Source organism: Polistes dominula, unplaced genomic scaffold (assembly GCF_049000335.1).
Source record: "Polistes dominula isolate Pdom_NZ unplaced genomic scaffold, Pdom_raw_medaka contig_75, whole genome shotgun sequence".
Lineage (NCBI taxonomy): Eukaryota > Metazoa > Arthropoda > Insecta > Hymenoptera > Vespidae > Polistes > Polistes dominula.
This window is the reverse complement of record NW_028301003.1, coordinates 20,613-41,506: the sequence shown is the minus strand read 5'-3', so window position 1 is coordinate 41,506 and position 20,894 is coordinate 20,613. Positions and strand designations below refer to the sequence as shown.

Genomic DNA, 20,894 nt, shown 5'->3' with positions numbered 1-20,894 from the left:
AATTCCAATATTTCTTTTGACTTATTTCCAGTGACGAGCAGTTATATCTTTTTATATGACTTTTTCTATTTGGAAATGAACAAGTCAAATATTGCAATTCTATTAAAGATATTAATAAGACTATGAAATAATCTTGATTCTTTCTAAAATATCTATTTTGTAATAATAAATAAACCATGAAAAATCCGTTACTATCATTACTATTTTTAATAGATTGCATCAATTCTTGTTGAACTCTTAGTCAAAAAATAAAAAAAAACAAAAGGTGTATATCTTTTCAATTTTCTTTCTTTCATTTGAAATCTATTTTAACATTTCTTCATAATGTAATGTGGTTTCTTATAAATATTTGACCATCCAATGTACAATATCAAAAGTATGAAATAAGGTAGAATATTAGGAGTAGTGAATAGTTTTAAAATATGAAATTAAAATTTGAATCAATCTGTAAAGTCAACTGTTGTTCATGCAACAATGCTCGTAGTAAGTTATCATCTTTTCTTGTTTTTTAACAAGAAATTCTACTGTACTTACGTTTTCCCTAAACCACCCCTAATTATTTCATGTAATACTTTCATGTAAATCTTCATAAATTAATTGAATAAAACACTTTAACGGTAACATATTTAGCAAACGAAGTTATAACAACAAAATTTGTCATAGATTACTACCAACACAATAACAATACTCAAAATTAAACGCTCTCGTTTTATCATCACATTTATTGATTTTTTTCTTTTTTTTATATCTTTATTTCTTTCTTACGTAATTTCTATGGGTGTCTCTTCTACTGCATGGAATATTTATGAAAGATGATAGATTTTTGACCAACTCGGATGATAAAACAGAATTTATCATCAAGGAATATTATTCCAAATTTCCCAGTTTTTTTTTTTTTTTTCTATGTTTTCTTTATGTAGTTTTTTAAACTTTTTAATTTTTTTTTCTTTTTTTTTTTTTTTTCTATGTATACCTTCTTCCCATCCATTACTCAATACATATATACATATATGTCTATAATAATAATTCGTAATTTTCTATCATTTCATTATATTCTATTTACAATTAAATCATCCCATCTCTTGAGTACGGATGTTAGTTAATAATAATTATCAGCATATACTCTCTCTCTCTCACTCTCTCTCACTCTCGCACTTTCACTCGCTCTCGCTCTACGCAGTAAACAATTCAACAGTATTCCTTAAAAGCTACACAAGATACTAATTAACTTTAAATTGTTACTTATATCACATTGTTCGTAAACACATTCCCTTACTTCCTATTTCTCTCTCTCTCTCTCTCTCATAGTTCTTTTCGTCTCATTATTCATTCTACATTTTTTTTTTTGTTACTTTTTACCACGTAACAGATTAGTATTATGTACAGAATGCTACGCGCTATTTATTTCTATCGATAATTTTTCTTTTTTTACTTTTATCCGTCTTAATCGAATTTTCTCTCTGTGTCTCACTCTAGTTTACATTCTACTTCATTAGTTTTATTTACGATTCAGTATGTTGTCAAATTGCCATTTACATTTAATAAGATTATCGATTCTTCATCGATTATCGTGAGCAAACAATTGCAAATACGATTAAACGAAAATGTTCATCTCTTAGTTTAACAACAGATAATAGACAATAGACAATAGACAATAGACAAATCTTTAACAAGACATTTGTCTAGAATCATTTGTAATATTAAAAGCAAAATATGTAATAATAATAATAATAAAATAAACTCCGACGATGGATGAACATTTTCTCTTCATTCTCTTTGTGTATTCCTTCATTTCTCTGTCATTTTGTTTTTTCGTTTATAATCAAATTATGCATTATAATGCGCCTATGATAGTACAAGAAAATAGAGAAGAATCGTAAATCGATATTATTAGGCATGCTGTTAAGCCGAATAGTAGTAACATGCATAGAGTTGCATGATTCAAATAAATATATAAAAGAATAAATACTACAACTTATTCGAAAGACAGCTTATTAACAATTTGTTGGTATCTTGTTTACTCTCTTTCTTTGCAACAAGTTCATTTCTTTTAGTTGAAGTTTTTCATTGCCTATACTTCCTTCATCGTTCAGTACATTTAGTCTTTAGAGGAAACAAAATATCTATATAGATAGAAATATCACTTATACCCACTTAAAAAGTATTAATAACTGTTGTTGTTAGATTATGTTGGATTTTCTCTTTGATCGCGCATTACAGTACAGAAAAAATATCATTAAATTGTATAAACCAACTTCTTCTTCTTCTTCTTCTTCTTCTTCTTTCAACCTTAATACAAAGATATAGTACAGATCTCTCAATAGTTCGTAAGCGCGTAGTTTGTAATTTTGTTATTAACATTTGCAATATATGGTATATATATTTATAACTGATATTCTATTAAAAGCATTCATATTAAAAGCATAATCAAAGATTAACGGAGATATCATTTAGAGAGAAATGTACACAACAGTATAACAGCAATGCAGAGCGTACGTAATAAGAAGAAAATTTGGATGCTCTAAAATGAATTAAAATTAAATTGAGAGATAGAGATAAATTGAATAGAGTAAAAGTTAAAGATAACAAAGAGACAAAATAAAAAGAAAGTATAAGTCAAAAATGACAACTAAGCTAACTACTCGTTAGATGTCAAATCATATAATAGAGGAATCAAAGCGCAATACGTTATTTCCTTATAAGATTCGTGTACACAAATCGATATCGGTTGGTTTCATTTCAATCGTTAAATCGTTAAATCGTTAAATCGTTAAATCGTGAAATCGTGAAATCGTGAAATCGTGACAATCGTAGACGATAGGTTCTAATGACTAATGACGCGCGAATAGGATTAACACATTACATGTAGTGTGTGTATATGTGTGAGGAGTGTGTGCCAGTAAACATATACGGACCTGCCTACGAGAATCTACATAAAAGTTGATAAAAGTGATTCACACTTGTCAATTTCCATAAATGTAAAATAAATAGCCTTTCCTCAAACTAATTTGATCTTTCTTTGATTTTGTCAGACGGTTGAATGCGAAGTTGAGGAAGGTTGCGTGATGGATGATGTTGTAGTAGACGACGGTGGAGTAGAATTTGATGGCGAACTGACGACAACAACTGGTTTTACTAACGTCGTCGTATTAAGGTACTGAGCATTTACAAGTGGCATTTGTCCCACAGATTTGAGAATAGGAGTTGTAATCATTTTTCCCGTAAGACTTGATGGTGCTAAAATATGAGCAGTTACTTGATTTCCTTGGGAAACAACGGTCATTGGTGCGACTATCGGTGTCAGACCGGAAAGGGGAGCATGTTGGCCGACTATGTGAGCTATACTTTCAGTGGACGGAGCATTGGACATCACTGTCGCTGAACCCGCCGCCTTTCCTGTCGTTGTTTGAAGGGAAACTCCTGCATGACTTAAAGTCAACCCTATAATAATAATAATAATTATTATTATTATTATTCTTTTTCAGTGTATATTAAATGATTATCTTTAATATATATATATATAATAATATGAGCACATGTCATCCATTTACAAAACAATTCGCAACATTAGCCATTTATACAAACTGTTCTGCTAATGGATTTGTTTATTTTGCACCGAAACAATTCAATAGATAGCAACAATGCTATAAACTAAATGTGAAACATGGTGCGACCTTAAATACATTCGCGACAAATACACAAATAATAATACATTCAAATGAAAATTGGACGCACCGTTTGCTGGAAGAATATTCAATTCTGCACCACCGGGAAGTCTTGTTAGCTCCGAACCGGTTCCACCGACCAGCGTAACACCTCCAACCATCTTATGCGTGGTTTGCGGCGTCGTGTCACCCGCCGTTCTTATTCTCGTTTGGGCATCTATAGAGAATTAAGTCGTCAATATCTTTTTCTTTATATAATCTCAATAGAGGTAGATAGGTAGGTGTGTGTGTGCGTGTGCGTGTGTGTGTGTGTGCACTCGCGCCCGTTGATTGAACACTTTTTCTTAGTTTTTAGTTTCTAAATTTTAGTTGAAAAAAATAAAAAGAATGGTTAACATTTTGAAAGTATGAAAATGATTCATCAAAAAGGGAAAGATCACTCACTGGAGACGTTTAAGGCAGGAGAATGAGCGGTAAGAACCAAGGGTCTTCCTTCGTTTCCAGAATGTACAAATGTAACTGGCCTTACGTCATTAGCCGAAGATTGTACGGCAAGAGTAAGAGGTCTGTCGTTATTCGATAAATTCGAATGCACAAAGGTCACACGATTGTCATTAGCCGTCGATGAGTGCACGACCAGTGCGACAGGCCTTGGCTCGCTTCCAGTGTTCGATTGAACGGCAATCAGTGGCCTCGATTGATCCGAGGAATTTTGTACAGCCAACGTAAGCGGTCGGGTTTCATTGTTAGCACCGGCGGCTGCGGCCGCAGCGGCAGCAGCTGCAGCTGCATGCGTAACCAACAGTTGTCTCGTGTCGCCAGGTATAACTCTGAGACCAGGACCGATATGAGAAAGGGTCGGTACAATCGTCGCCAATCCTTGACCCGTATTTAACATCTGGGCGCTTATTGGTAGATGCAGATGAGACTGTTGCACCAAATTCGTCGGAGATGTTGTCACTTTCTCCTGATATAACAAAGAAAAAGTAATAATAATAAATAAAGAATACGATAAAATAGACAACAAGTAAAGATTTAATTTTATACTTGAGCTGGAGTAGGAATAGTAGGCGTCGTCCCGGCGGCGGCAGCGGCGGCGGCAGCGGCGGCAGGTACGACGACGCCAGGGCTAGAACTAGTTGGTGGACTTTCCCTCGAACTTTGGGCAAGATTAAGTCCCTGGGTTTGACAGACTACAGCAGCCGTAGCAACTTGATTGTGAAGATTTGAATTATTAGTCGTCGTCGTTTGAAGCGCTTGCGGCGAACTAGCTGTCGCGGCGCTGCTCAGACTACTCGTGCTGCTATATCTGGTACCACCGCGCGCTAATCCGGCTACCTCCAATTCTATACTTTCTGGAACTTAACGAACAATTTCTTAACACATTGTACGCCGGCCCCGCGAAAACGCGAAATTTCGACGTGTATTGCTTGAAGGCTGGCGCTCAGAGACTTCAAATGTATTAGATGTCGTCACCGGCGTACTATGTGTTAACGAACAATTTGAAACAACAACAAATTGTTAACGAAAAATTGACTAATTACATATTTGTAATTATTACCATTTTTCGTAGTCTGAATTTCCGCGGACGAACTCTGTTCTGGCAGTAGAGTATTAAAGTCGATATGTTCCCACCTTGCTGCGAGTTCCTTCTTTAAAGCAACCAACCTTTGTTGCGCCGCGATTTTTTCTCTTGCCAGCTTTTCCATTTCGTGCTCATTATCGCGTTCTTTTTTTCTTAATGACTACAACAACAAGAAATAAGTCGAATTCACATCGTTTTTCAACGTTTTTTTTGCACGTGTTTTAGGCGCGCTTCAAGAGCGGGGAAAGTTTGCGAGTGAAGGTGAACTTTGTGCATTAGCATCTCTATTAAGAGGGAGAGAGAAACGCATGCGCGACTCAACCAAGCGCACGTGGCTTCAACAGTTTCAAGATACATCTATCCCCTCCCTCTCCAATTCCCATTCCCTTCCTATGTCAGCAGCTCTTTTGACATTAGTTTCTTTAAACCCCATTTGCTGCATCTTTGCCTTCTTTTTATTATTTCAAATATATTGTAATTACAATTTTAAGTTTCTCTCTCTCTCTCTCTCTCTTTCACAAAATGTTATTTTGCATACCTGTATATGTTTGATGGCAGCATGTAAAATGGAAAGATTCGAGGACTTTTTGTCCTCTTGCGCTGGTATTTGCTTTTTGAGAAATTCGAAGCATTCTTTGAGATGCGCTCTTCGATTTTTTTCCAACTTGTTGTGTACTTCCCTTGTACCAGATCGAATCACGCACGACCTGTAATAACCCACAATCATTTTTCTATTTTTCGTTAACTTCCTTTACAAATGAATTTCATTGGAATTTAAGGGACTTTACTCTTACCCACTCCTGTGTTTTTTATTGTCATGAGCAACTTCCACATCTACGATGAGATTGCCAGTGCTTTGTTGCGCAATATTGGAATTCTGATTTTCCAAGTACTGATTTTGCGTTGTACTCTGATTATTTTGATGATGATGATGATGAAGATGTGGTTGTTGTTGCTGCTGATACTGGGGTGCCGGTGGTAATGCTGGTGATTGTTGTTGCTGTTGCTGTATTTGATGTTGTTGTTGTTGCTGCTGTTGCTGCTGCTGCTGCTGCTGCTGGTGCTGCTGCTGTTGTTGCTGCTGCTGCTGCTGCTGCTGCTGCTGCTGTTGATGATGATGATGATGATGATGGTGATGATGATGATAATGATGATGATGAGCTCCAGAATGAGGAGCACTTACTTGACTGTTAAGATTAACATTTGCGACTGGTGGTGTGATGCGAGAAGTCGTGATCACCGGACTCCCTCGTTGAGGTACGTTGGTATGATTTCCATTTGTTCTATTGTTTTCCAACGGCTCTTCTTCTGTGACAACATTATTAAAAAAGGTTATAAATATAATTTTATTTGAAATACAAACTTCAAAATGAAGAAAATTGCAAATGAAATAATAGTCAGTCACAAATCTATATAAAAATGAATAAAAAATAATGATTTTGTTAACAAGTTAAATTGTTAATTATGCAACCATTATTTTTTCTATCCATGACATTATTCATTTTAGCTCTATACTGATCACACTTTGTGATTCTTTGAGTAGAACGAGTGCAATGTAAGTTAAGTAAGTACTCGAGCCATTCTATGGGCGAATCTGAATGGTCGTACTTTCGTCTAAGATTAGCAAACGTTAGTGTCACCGATGGTGATGGTTTCGACCTGACTTTATCGTTTTACATTCGTTTACCCATCCAAATATGGATAAACGAATATCCACGTGAAATTGTCATTCCGAAAATATTTACAAAATGTTTTTATCCCTGTATTTTAGTTTTAGTGGAAAAAATAAAAATGACAATATATACTGTAACTTGGTTCTTTGGTATTAAGCGAAAGAACGAAGATTTCACGCGAGTAGTCGAAACTCATCGCTACGAGACGAGGGTCTTCTTCAACTTCTTCTTCTTCTTCTTCTTCTTCTTTGCGACGCTATAAATTAGCGCGGCACGTGTACGCGCATACAGCTAACTCTCATTCATGTACCAAGAGACCTGGCAAAGTCCCGCCGCATAACTCGCTCTTTCTTCTATCTATTTCTGACTCGCATGAGAAGAACAGAACGAAAATCCTCAGACGAGAATTCTACGCACGTGAGAATACATGAGCTTCTCTTGTTCAGAGGGAGAGAATGAAAGAGAATGAAAGGGAAGGCAAGGTGGTGATATTAAAAAATTTGTCAACACGCGACAAATAACTCTGAGCTAACACAAACCTAATACTATACTAATAGTATTGAATCTCATTAAACAAGAAAATAACAATTGTAACCCAATGTAGTTGATTTAGCCATACCTCAAGACGATTTTAATACGATAATTATTTATAATTAGTTATCGCGATAGAATCAGCTCACCGAGGAAATAGTGTCGTATCCATTTTTTCTTCGGTGGAGGCGATATCCAGTTAAGTATAGGTTTATCCTTGACTATATCGATTATACCAACGACCTGCGTCGATGAGAGATCGTTGATATTGTTATTGCTCTTTTTACTTTCATCATCACCATCGTCATCGTTCCTCAATTCCGCAACCAAAGTATCTTCAATGGTATTCATATTTGGTCGAGATCGAGACAACGGAATAGTATCTTCGAGGATCAACAAAATCCTCATAGTCGTGTACACGTTTACATCCGTGATTGTAAATACTTTTTTTTTAATACCGACTTATCTTTTTCACAATAACATTTATTGTATTTCATTGAAAAATATTACTATTCAATTATAAATCGGTAGAAACGACACAACGATGATAACAATGATAATGACAACGACAATTTGTGGATATCCAGTGTAAGAATTATTGTAATAAGGTGTAACAATTTCAAAATTATATATATATATATATATATATATATAAACACACACAAATACTTTAGCTCTTCCCCGTTGAATTATTTTCGATAAGATTCAATGCAACGAACGAAACTCATTGTCAGACCGACTCCGCCGCCGCCGCTGCCGCCGCGTGGACTCGGTCGACACACCGAGAAGTAAAACATGGTCTGCACACGACGACCAAACTCGTCCCTGTCACTACCTTCGAAGAGGCAGAGAAACCCGTCGACAACGATGTCCCCTCTGCGCCACTCTTCTCAATCGAAACAGACTCTACTACGTTTCAAATGAATCTCCTACATCGCCAAGATATATCGCGAAGTAGCAATGATAACAATAACATTCTACTAATGCAATATTTATTTCATTATTTTATTTTTATTTATTTAACTTACCATCGATGATAAGCATTTTTTCTTCGCAAAGGAATTCATCTGGCTCGTTACGATCCCTTTTTAATTTAATACCTGTAACAAGAAATATACAAGAGAAATGAGACTTTTTATCTACCAATTGGAGTAATATATTTATTTGGATCGTAAAATAAGTCTAAAATGTAATAATAAATGTACGCGAGGTCTGATTGTAGAAAAAGAAAATTCAGTTGGATCACTGAAGAAAACAATGAAATAAATATCAATGTAAACATAAGCCTTTCAAAAAACAATACGATACACGAGGGGCCAAGTTTTATTCGCATCCCCGCGCGCGTGTTTAACGCTCGAATCCACAGGTCGATAAAGAATGAAAAATGAAAGAGCCGCATTTCTCCACGTGATGTAAAGAGAGAGAAAGAGAAAGAAAGAAAAAGAAGAAAGAGAGAGAGAGAGAGAGAGAGAGAGAGAGAGAAAGAAAGCTAGCACACTAATGGAAGAACCGAACAACGAGGTGAGGTAGCCGGTGTATCCTATTTATCTTGTTTTTCCTTTCTGATTCCCCCACTCGTTGGAATGATAGGTCAGAAAGAAGGACGGAACCAGCAACATAGTGGATTGATCAGACTGCCACGCGGTCTGTCTCGCGTGGTGGGGGACTAGCCGGGGACAAGGAGCATGCGCGATGCACGCGGTCTGCATGCACTCTGTGCGTATGCGCCGCCGGCTCGTTTACAATAGCCGCCAGTGCATTTTCGTAACCTCGTGGTGCTCACATACACACATACACACACACACACACACACACACACACACAACCCCACCACTAACTTACCGATCCTATTTTCGCGTATTGCCATTTTACTCTTTCCTTTACTCAAAAAACAGAGAACAAAAGAAACACTTTGACAGAAATTTGATTGCTTTATCGTCATTGCTCCTGCACACACACACACACACACACACACATGCACACATACATACACATACCTGCTGTGCACAAATCTTTTTATCGCGATAAATAAATAATAATCCCTTTTAGATTCTTTGCCTATGAAAAGATGTCATGAATGACAGAAATAAATTATGAAGAATCAGTAAGCAAACGGATTGCATAGAATAAAAAAAGAAAAAGTAACGGTGCCTGTTTAATTTCAAATGTTTGTCTCTACGCGGCCAATGGGGAATAGGTGGCGTGCGCGGGCGCGCGCGCGCGCGCACGTGAATGAAGCGCAGAAAATCTGTCGTAGTTTCTCTAATGTCACTGACCGGGGGGTTCCTTTCGCTTCCCCTCCGACGGCAAGCACGTTCCAGGTCTTTAGCTCCCTCCCTCCTACCTCTGGCAGCGTCGACCGGCGCTTAGCACCACGGTCACCGTGCCCACCCCACTCCCTTCTCCTTTCCTTTCCATTCCTTTCCTTTCCATTCCATTCCAAGTCCATTCCACTACACACTCCACTTTTCTTCGCTCCTCAGTGAACACTACTATCGTTTGCCTGAACCTCCTCTCTCTCTACACCTTTTCCAATAACACATCATCAACGACGACGACGACGACGACGACGACGACGACGACGACGACGACGACGACGACGACGACGACGACGACGACGACGACGATGATCGAAGCGCATTTGGAATCTTTTTGACAATAGAAACCTAATATTCATCATTTATGAATAGCGAAGAGGAAACATTGCAAGAAGAAAATGAAGAAAATGAAGAAAATGAAGAAAATGAAGAAAATGATGAAAATAATGAAAAAATGTAGCCGCGCCTTTCTCTCGTAAAAGGATAACTGCGTGTTGTGTACGGGTTCGTGTACGTGTTTATATGTATGTATATTACTAGGCGAGCGATAGACTCGAGGATGGGAGGAGGCGCGTGGTACTCACCACGTGGTTCAGTTGAATTGTGATGGTTGTTAGAGTGGGGGAGTGCGACGGCGAGCGACGGTTGATTGGAGGAGGTGGATGTGGAACTACTAGTGCTAGCGATTCGTTCCCTCTTCTTCTCCTGCTGCTCGACGTACCGCGCCGCTTCCAGTAACGTTTCCAGGCTCATTCTTAATTCGGTCGCCCTCCCCCTCCTCTTCTTCTTTGGATCCAGCGTATTTTTGATATATAATTAATAATGTTTTCTTTTTTTTTACGTTCGACGATACCGTCCAAAGGATCGGTATCGCGCAAAGGCGCGACCTATAAATTTTCTTCCTTTCTCCCTCACCACTAGTCTTTTTTTTCTTTTCTCGTTAGTTGCTTCCACCACCTCCGCCGCCTCCGCCCCCACATCCGCCGCCGCTGCCGCTGCCACCACCGCCACTTTCACCTCCAGCTCCGTGTTCTTCTTTCTTCTTCTTCTTCTTCTTCTTTTTCTTCTTTTTTTTTATTATTATTATTACTATTGTTCTTATTATTATTATTATTATTATTATTATTATTATTATTATTACTATTATTATTATTCTTGATGTTTTTGTAGTAATTCTGCTACCTGTAGAAATTCTTCGTGGTGTCTGTTGTTACTGCTATCCACCGCGAGTAGTCAATCTGCGTTGAAAAACAAAACGCGCTTTGTTACATACCTTCTCGACGATTCGAATTAAACATTTTGTCAAGAAAATAAATAAGTATATATCGAATGGAGCGCAATTTGAAAACGCATTATATTGCAGAACACGATTAGTACCGCGTCCCAACATACGTCACGTGACTTAGGCGTGACGTAACGCGGAGCGCGCGGGAAGCATTCAGTTTCCCTCCCACGCGGATACTAGCAGAAGGGACGAAAGAAGAGAAATGTTAGTTCTATATCTCCTTATTGTTGCAACAAAAACCGACAATATTGACACGTTTTATATGTTTAATCGTATAATATGCCACAATTTTCTTCATCAATTTCATATCAAATTATGTAGAAACAGTAGTTGTCGTCCATGGGTAACCCATGTGACTATCATCAACCAAAAAGTCCAACAAAAAACCAAAAAAATTGTCTTGAAAATATCCTATACTAATAAGCAATATTTACTACAATATTTACTGCAATTAATCAAAGTTAATCAAAGTTAATCAAAGTTAATCAAACACATAAGAGGAACAATAATGTTGACCTGTCTACAAAATCTAGCATCGTTAATGTCTAATGATTAGTATTCAAAACTGTATCAACATAGTTTACATTTGAAAATATTTTCAATTGGCGCGTAACCCTTCTACGAGTATTAAATAACGTATATCCTTGTTAAATTACCATAGGTAGCCGAGAAGAAGTAATCTTAATAAAGATTCAATCGTCATATTTTAATAAGATAAATCACAGAATGATTTAAAGTCAAGTAACAGGAGTGGACGACTTGCTGCACAATTCGACGTTGGTTCGATGTTAGTTGGTTATAGAAGGGAAGAGAAAAGAAGCCGGGCTGGATGGGAAAGGAGAAAAGAGGGGATGGGAAATAGAGGAGAAGGGAGAAGCACGACACACGACGAGAGACAAGAGGCGGGAAAGGCGAAGCAAAGAACGAGGTTCCAGCGTTGATTCGAACTCACTTTAAAGAGAAAGAAAAAGAGAGAGAGAGAGAGAGAGAGAGAGACGATGGTATATGCACGTAAATCGTAACAATAGAAAAGCAGAAAAATAAGACAATAATTTCGAATTAGCAACTGTAACTAGTAAGATTAAACTCAATCTTACTTTATTTCATCAACAACCCAGATAGCAAAGAAATAGAAAGAGGAAAATAAAAAAAAAAAAAAGTATAGAATTAAGTTTATAAGAAGAATTAACGTTACTTTAAAGGAGTAAAAATGCGAAATGCGATGACAGAACGAAAAGATAAGAAAGGGACGGCAGAAAATGTTAGGATAAAGAAGGGACAAAGGGGAAGGAAGAAAGGAAGAAAGGAAGAAAGGAGGAAAGGAAGAAAATAAAGGAAGGAGGAGAAAGCGGAGGATGAGAATTCGTTAAGTATTATTCGAGAAGGCAGGGGAATGGGAAGTTCGCCGCGCGATAATTCAAGAAGCGGCGCCGCGAGAGGAAAAGTCAGTACAACACCGAGGAGAGCTCCTTATAAACTGACAAAGCGAGACACGCGTACTCATACGTTAACAGTGTATCCGCCACCGCCGACGCACGTACCACCGGCCAATCGGAGCTCTTCGGGCGGTGACGTCATGGCCTCAAGTTTTCGCTCATTGGTCGAATCTATTATGGCACGGAAAACACGCCACGCAACCACCTATACACTTACACAGAAAGATTTACACGAGCGCACACGCACGTTAGTAATGTTAGACATATAATACGTATTAAACACACAAAATACGCGTCTAACTTTTCACGATGAACGTCAATTCAAATAAACCGATAGTTTTTCTTCGGATTAAAATAAAGAATCTCCTGTAAATTTTTCTTTACGACAATTTACCGGGCGTGGTGATTATCAGAAAACCTTCTACGTACAATAAATAAATCGTGAAAAGTTCTCAATCATATCGTCCATGATACACTACCTCTTCGTCATACGCGTATATGTATATATACAACAAATTTATATATATATATTTATATACGTGTGTACAAACGCGGCTCGCAACACACGGTGGATCGAGTATGCGAGCGCAACGCACGCACGCACGCACGCACACACACTTCTGACAGTCTTTCGAAGAAAAGGATAAGAAATGTCTAGAATACAGGAAAGAGAGAAAGAAAGAGGGAGAGAAAAGAGGAGAAAAGAGAGAGAGAGAGAGAGAGAGAAAAAGATATTGAAGAAAAGAGTAAGAAGAGAGAGAGAAAGAGAAGAGAGAGAGAGAGAGAGAGAGAGAGAAAGAGATCGATTACTCTGATGATTATTTCCGCGCGTCATATCTCTTTTCTCTTTCTTTCTTATTTTTTCTTTCTCTCTATCTCTCTTTCTTTATCATTCATTCACTCACTCACTCACTCACTCACTCTCTCTCTCTCTCTCTCTTGCTCTTACTTTTGCTCTTGTTCTCTATCTATCTATCTATCTATCTATCCATCCATCTATCTATCTATCTATCTATCTTTTCTTGTCAAACGTACCGTAGAAACAGAAGGAAGATCGAACACGAGGGAGGACTAAGTTTCACGTTCACGTTAACTGAGCCACCGGTCGTCCCTAGACGTTTCAGAGCACACACGATGGTTATAACCTGATCGATCTGGCGCGTGGCAGAAACATTTTACAAGTGTTAACCACTGCGCATCAACAGCCATGCTTGCTTGGCCACGATTCACGTGTCTGGGCTCCGACTTACGGGCCAATGGTAGTGCGTTTCATGACGTCATCCTGCTCTATCGACCAATGAACGCGGCCCATGTGACGCAGCAATTCGGCTGGGCGTGTGAGAGTAGTGTCGAGCTCCCTGCATATCTCTTCGCCCGTTACTAACCATTGCACTTTTTTCAACATTATTATCGACAAACTCGAAATATATTTTATTTTATTTTTGTCCGCGAATATTCGTATTATCACAAATTGTAATATTAACACTAAAGTTTTCCTAATGTCTTATGATTGTCCGTTTAATTGCCGGGTGTTAGAAGAAAGAGGAGAAGCTTTCGTACTAGGCTCTTACCTTTCGCGTCGACGCCAAAACGGAGCTGAGTATCGCGCACGTGAGAAAGAGATAGAATGAATTGTCATTAGAGAGGGGGTAAAGCACAAAGACGGATAGAACACAAGAAGTGGGGGAAAACGATCCGCGGATAGACAGAAAGAGAAAGAGAGAGAGAGAGAGAGAGAGAGAGAGAGAGAGACAGACAGACAGAGAAAGAAAGAAGACTAATGTTCTGTATACGCAGAGCACACCCGACACCCGGCTCGCCCGGGCAAATACTTGCTCTGATGTTGGCAGCCTCACTCTCTGCTACCTTTTGTCACGTTCTTTCTCCGTCACATGGATCATCCTTCTGCGCAGTTGCCATATCGTTCGTTACGGAGGCGCGCTTCATTGTTTACTTAAATGCGTGCGCGCATCCTATTACTCTCTCTCTCTCTCTCTCTCTCTCTTATCTTTTTCAAAATGACCCTTTCCAATGCATTTTCATTTCAATACTCCTAACAATTTTGATACATCGTTTTATACTTATATTTTGTATTTTTGACATCAAATCAATCATCATTTTCATACGAAAAGAAATAGATATGAAATAGGTATAATCATATAAATTGCTTTCCCCCAAACATTTAATACAGTACTTTGACCTAATTACTTTTTTATAAAAAATATTTTTGTCGATATTTCGCTTATAAAATTAAAGTAATGTTCATTTTTTTAATTGATTTCATTAATTAATAGATAGCATAATACAAAATTTATATTCATGCATTTATTGATTTATAATTATTATCAAATGTTTTTAATAATAAAAATAAAAAGGTTTATCTGTAGAAACATTTTATGTTATTTTTATTACATAAACAATCCTCCAAGAGAATTTAGTCTTTACAATGAAAGTTATACACCTTTCTTATCTTTCTCTTTTTTTATACATATGTATAGGTATATTATATTTAATTTACTATAAAATATTATTTGTCATATATTTTAGTTCGCTTAAATTCTTCAAGTATAGAAATAATATGACAAATAAATGTTTTTATTATTATAAAGCACAATCGTTTCGCAGAATTATTTCAAGTATTCTTTTAAATGAGAATAAATAAAAGAATTCAATCCCTATTGTTTACAATTTTATGCACATAGGTGTATTAATACAATGAAATATAATATATCTTATTAGCTACTCTCTTTCATTGGCAAACAAATGAGAGATATAATGAAAAATCAGAACAAAATAGAGGTAACTGTGAAAATATATTTGAAAATATATTTTAATTGTATATATAAAAATATATAGACTAGGATGACTATAAACAATCCAAATATCTGACTACTACCTGGTTTTACTTTCAAATAAAGACGTTGAGCTCTATCTGTCCCGCTGGGCGCCCTTCAAATATCCACAGATTTACGACTTCGTTAATGTTCTACATATTATCATTTTTCTATTGTTAATTCAAAGCACAGTTGTTTGGGTTGATCTATTGCTTTTTGTATAGAAAAATAAAGAATAGCTTATTCAATTTAAGTAATATCATAGCTTTATTCCTACAAAATCTAAACTACCTGAAACATTAGATCTGTGTAATAAGGATTAAGACTATTGTGGATTGACTTATTAGACGAAGCATTATCTTATTGAGTATCCTGGTTACTCCAGGTACACCACGGATCATGCAGTTATAACTTTAATATATTTCTAATACTAATGACTGTTCAGAGTGATAATATACTTATCGTAACGATTTATAGTGATTTTCAAGGCTTTTAGAAATACTAGATAATAAATAAAATATTAAATAGTCTCAATATCATTGTATGTCTGTATTTTAAGATTTTCTCATTCGTATCTATTTCCTTTGTTATTTACTATTCTCTTCTTTTAGCTGATTATTCTATCATACGATTATTAATTTATAACACAAAGAGAGCCAAAAATACTGATATATATATATATAACTTTGTTTTCATTTAATTAAAAATAAAATATCAACTCTCTTTGATGGTGCTATATAAATATAAGTCATAGATCTCCCGATAAAAATGTCAGATCATACAGTACAATACAATTATTGTATTTTAAATATTTCTTATATTCTTTCTTCGTTTTTTCTTTTTTTCCTTTTTTTTTCTTTTTACACATATTCATTGATTCTTATTATTTTACTTTAAAGCCATTATCTTTTAGGATTTGTTTCTTTTTAAATATTTAATATAAAGGATCGATTTATATTACACAACTTCGAAACAATAAAGTTTGTTACAATATATTTTTATCGTACTATAGCCTACTAATTGATTATTAGTATCTTTTTTTTTTTTGTCTATTTTGTTGAATTCGCAATCGCAATCGCAATCAAAAAAACAATTTTCAATCTATTACGAAATAATACTAAATAATAACAGCAAATTAAGCATTTTAAAATATTCAAAAAACTATCCTTTTCTTTAAATCGCGTTTAGCATATAAGTATTTAAAATAATGAATAATCGAAGGGGATGATATTTTTTTCTTTTTTTTCTTTAATTAATATCTCTTCTCTATTGTAAAAACGAATTTACTAAAATATTATATAATACCAATTGCATCTAATGTCTTAACATAGCATTGGTTATCTACTCAAATTGCTAACGTAAATATGTTTTAATTCTGTCTTTGGTGCATTTTCGAAAAGCGCTGCTCGATTCTGCCCTTCTCCTTTTTTAACCCAATGACCGTAAACTCTAAATGCACAACCATCGATAATCTATACAAAATTTCAAAAGATTAATTTTAAAGTAAAATTATATATATATATATATATTATAAATATGAATATAAATAGAATTAATATTGTAAATATATTAAAAAAAAAAAGAAAAAAAAATATAAAAACAAATTAAAATATATTATACATCTTATACTGCGTTATTTATAAATACCTTTCGTAAGATTTTTATTCTATATGGATCGGTACAAGCTACTTGAGTTGAAAGAGGTTCAGGTGTAGTGTGAAGTCGCTTAATACGTATTACTGCTCGAACACAAAGGATTGCTAATTGGAATCTTCTTCGCGCATTAAATGATTTTGCTTTTAATTCCTGAAAATTAAAAAAAATTAAATATAATTTAAATTTTATCTTTAGACACAAATATTAAAATGTAGTACTGTACAGAAATACAGTGCTGCTGTGGAAAAAGTTGTGTGGCAACTAAAAGATTGAATGCAATCACATTGGGATTTCTTGCTAATAGCTTTGCACAAGCTTTACGCATAAAAATTAAATAAACATAAACATGCACATTAATAGTATAATCAAGCTTCATTTTTCACTAATGTTAATAATTATTATAACTTTCAATGTATTTCATTTTATCTCATAAAAACATTCCAATCGTAATAAAAGTATCATGCACTTAAAACAAAATTGTTAATTTTTAAATATGAGTAGCGTATTCCGGAATATAATTGTCACTTGAATTTTTATTATTTTTAAATGTAATATAAGTATTATAATAAAAAAAAAAAAAAAAAATATTAAGCGAATGTTATCCTTATCCCTATAAAAAGGATTTGATTTGTAATATTTATTGACATAAATGATTAATTGTTAATCAATTAATTGTATTAAAACAAATGAAAATTAGAGAATTGATATTCGTGATTTCAAAACTAAATAATAACAGACATAATTTACCAAAGCTAATTGAGATATCCTACTGAGACGTCGTGAGTTAGACGACAGTGAACGCTTTAGAGGTGCGATGTCTTGATCCCACAACTGTAACGTCAAAAACTTCTTTACAACATAAAGTAAGATTATACAAAATAAAAGATAACTTGATCTAGTTAATAAAAATTGCCATATTTATTTTTTGTTTAAATGTTTAAATAACTTTGTTGTTTAAATAACATTCAAAAAGAAATATTAATTTCATTTTGTTTGAATTGATTATATTTAATTCGTACCTGTGTAACCCTTTATTAGTTTTTTTTTCTTTTTTTGTCAAAAATTAAAATTAAATTCATATATACAGCAATTGGAATAGTTTTGTATAAAATAATAAATACATAATGTAAATGATATGTGCAACGATTATGTGGCAAGCGAATTGATTAAAAATAATCATGAAATACTAAAAACTGAATGTGTCATAAAAAGCTGTATAGTCTTTCGTGTAAAACATCCAACAATTGTTAATGCTTTTTACACCACTTTCTAGGCTGCAAATATAAAATGACATATTGTGTAAACAAAGTTTTGTATACATTAAAACATATCAGGATTTATACTGTAATGATGAGTATATACTGATAATATAAAACAAAAACGAGAAGGAAAAAGATAATAGAAAAAGATAAAAGAAATAGAAAAAAAAAGAAATAATCGCAAAATAAACTAGCATTGATATAAGCACGTGTCTAAATGTGAAATAACATAATGTTTTTGTTACGTTAAAGAGAACATTTGTTCATAATATTATTTTAATATAGGTACGTGCATTGTATATTTGAACTTTTCTAATCTGACTTATCAATTTATTGTTATTATAATACATACCACCGTATGGAAGAAAGAATGTTCCAATGCTTCTTTTATTGATATTCTTTTCTTTGGATCAACAACTAATAATTTTCTTATTAAATCTTTAGGAGCCTCTGCAAAAATATACAAAAGTAATATGAAATATTAGGTAAAAAATAATAAAATTTAATATAACAATAAAGAAAAAATAATGATGAATATATATTGTACCTGTAATGTCTGCCCATTCCGGAGATGTAAAAGAATACTTTCCCTCCATTATATTCCTTAGCATGACCATTTGTTTTCGATGCCAAAACGGTGGACAACCGACTAATAAGGTAAACATAATCACTCCACAAGCCCATCTAAGAAGACATAAATATTGGCTCGTAGACCTTTATATTATGCATATAATAAAATCAATGGATCACAGTTATGGAATATCCTGCATATATTTCTTTTGGTTAGTTATTTGAAGAAAATATATGTCAGCTAAGTTAGCGAATGATAGATATTCTTTTGGCTAATGACAAAAATTTAAGTATTTCAGAATATATAATAAAACTTACACATCAACCTCGAAACTATAACCTTCTGCATTTTCAAACATGTTGCATTTTAAGACTTCTGGCGCTAAATATCCCGGTGTTCCACACAGATCTATAAATAGAAACATGTGTGCGTATATATATACATATATATATATATATATGTTTTTGTTCTTTCTTTCTTTTGAATGTAATATTCACTCATCAAATATTAATATAAATAATAAAACAAACCAGATAGAATATCTCCAGGCTTCAACATCCTCGCAAAGCCAAAATCAGTTATTTTAACATTAAGGTTATCGTCAAGTAATATATTTTCTGGTTTCAAATCTCTATGAACTATACTCTGATTATGGACGTGTAAAACTCCTTCAAATACTTGTCTCATGATATAACGTGTTTTTTTTTCTGACAACGTTACAACTGATGTGAGGTAGTCGAATAATTCTCCATTTTTACATAGCTCAAAAATTAAAAATATAAATGTGCTAGACTCGAATACATCATGTAGTTCGACTGAAAATTAAACGAAAATATTTACATTTAGAAAACAATCGTTTTCTACACATCGTTTCAATTATCCGATATTAATTAATATTATTATTATTAATCCTTTTAGGTATTATATGTATATTCCGCTATATTTCGCTATAGTGACTGTATAGAAAAGTATTGAAAGAGAAAGAGAAAGAGAAAGAGAATTTTATTAAGCCTTTACATGATGATTTTAAACTTGAAGCTGCATGGCATATTCAGTGCAATTTCGGTGCATGGTCATTCTTCTTATTTTTGTCCTGTAAGATTCGTTACGAATCTATGTTTTATATATTATGTTTTTCGTGTTAAGCACGTGGTAAGCACGTGGTAAGCACGTGGTAAGCACGTATAAAGCATATCTCACCAGTTTCATATGTTGTTATAGCGCAAGTAATTAATAATAATATAATTTTATTAAATATAATTAATAATGAAAAACATCTTACTAATAAAAGGATGCCCAGCAACTCTACGCAAAATTTGTACTTCCTGTAAAGTAGCATCTTTCATGGTATGACCCTCTGGAGATTCATTGCTAATATCTATAATTTTAGCAGCATATTCTTTACCAGTTTCTTTTTCTATACACCTTCTTACGGTTGAAGATATTCCTCTATAACACGAAAAGTTATTCAAATACATGTCTCATTAAAATTATATGGTAACACACGCACACATACACAGATAGTAGAATACAAATATTACTATCTTTAGAAATTCATCTCACACACACACACACACACACACACACACACACACACCCTCACAATTATATAATGTACATATGCTATATTATTTTTACATATTAGCATATATAAATAATTTTTAAACAAAGAGTACGGAACAATAATAATAATAATAATAATAATAAAAAAAAAGACAATGATTATGATAATAATGTGCGATAATACTTATTTGTATTAGTATAGATATCAATTCTTTATGTTGAAATCAGAATGGAATTAATAAAATTAAATAGGTATCATTAAATAAGCATTAAAAAACGATAAAGAAAAAGAACAAGGAGAATGGGAAAAACAAAAAAAGGGAAGTAAAAGAGTGTAATATAGTACAAACCTTCCAAGAATTTCTTTGGGCTCGTATTTCGCGTAAAATCCCTTCGCAGCGTCCTTGTCTGGCAAAAGGTCATCCCCTTCGTCTTTTGCCATTTTAAATTGTTAATTAATTTCATTTACACCATACAAAGAAGTGATAATATTCGTTGTATTTTTAAAGAATATTGAT

The 20,894-nt window shown here is 34.3% G+C and overlaps 2 protein-coding genes across 13 annotated transcripts; both read right to left on the bottom strand.

The window, feature by feature from the left end:
- Window positions 1-702: 702 nt before the first annotated feature.
- LOC107071447 (uncharacterized) lies at window positions 703-13,664 on the bottom strand. Of its 11 annotated transcripts, none has more exons than XM_089173740.1 (11): window positions 13,529-13,610; window positions 10,955-11,010; window positions 10,357-10,838; window positions 8,483-8,554; window positions 6,045-6,558; window positions 5,789-5,957; window positions 5,227-5,410; window positions 4,713-5,026; window positions 4,110-4,632; window positions 3,736-3,882; window positions 703-3,441 (listed from the first exon to the last, which is right to left on the bottom strand). In XM_089173740.1, the coding sequence occupies exons 3-11, from the start codon at window positions 10,523-10,525 to the stop codon at window positions 3,029-3,031; spliced, it is 2,505 nt and encodes an 834-aa protein (XP_089029866.1). In that variant the 5' UTR covers window positions 10,526-10,838; window positions 10,955-11,010; window positions 13,529-13,610; the 3' UTR covers window positions 703-3,028. The 11 variants fall into 11 exon arrangements, with proteins under 11 accessions (XP_089029866.1, XP_089029865.1, XP_089029864.1 ...); XM_089173739.1 differs by having other exon boundaries at window positions 10,914-11,010; window positions 13,529-13,569; XM_089173738.1 differs by lacking the exon at window positions 13,529-13,610 and adding an exon at window positions 11,714-11,795.
- PhKgamma (phosphorylase kinase gamma) lies at window positions 10,914-20,868 on the bottom strand. 2 transcript variants are annotated; one of them, XM_015330458.2, is made up of 10 exons: window positions 20,727-20,868; window positions 20,096-20,262; window positions 19,344-19,628; window positions 19,131-19,221; window positions 18,790-18,926; window positions 18,595-18,692; window positions 17,731-17,814; window positions 16,975-17,133; window positions 13,529-16,799; window positions 10,914-11,010 (listed from the first exon to the last, which is right to left on the bottom strand). In XM_015330458.2, the coding sequence occupies exons 1-9, from the start codon at window positions 20,816-20,818 to the stop codon at window positions 16,665-16,667; spliced, it is 1,248 nt and encodes a 415-aa protein (XP_015185944.1). In that variant the 5' UTR covers window positions 20,819-20,868; the 3' UTR covers window positions 10,914-11,010; window positions 13,529-16,664. The 2 variants fall into 2 exon arrangements, with proteins under 2 accessions (XP_015185944.1, XP_015185945.1); XM_015330459.2 differs by lacking the exon at window positions 17,731-17,814.
- Window positions 20,869-20,894: the final 26 nt, after the last annotated feature.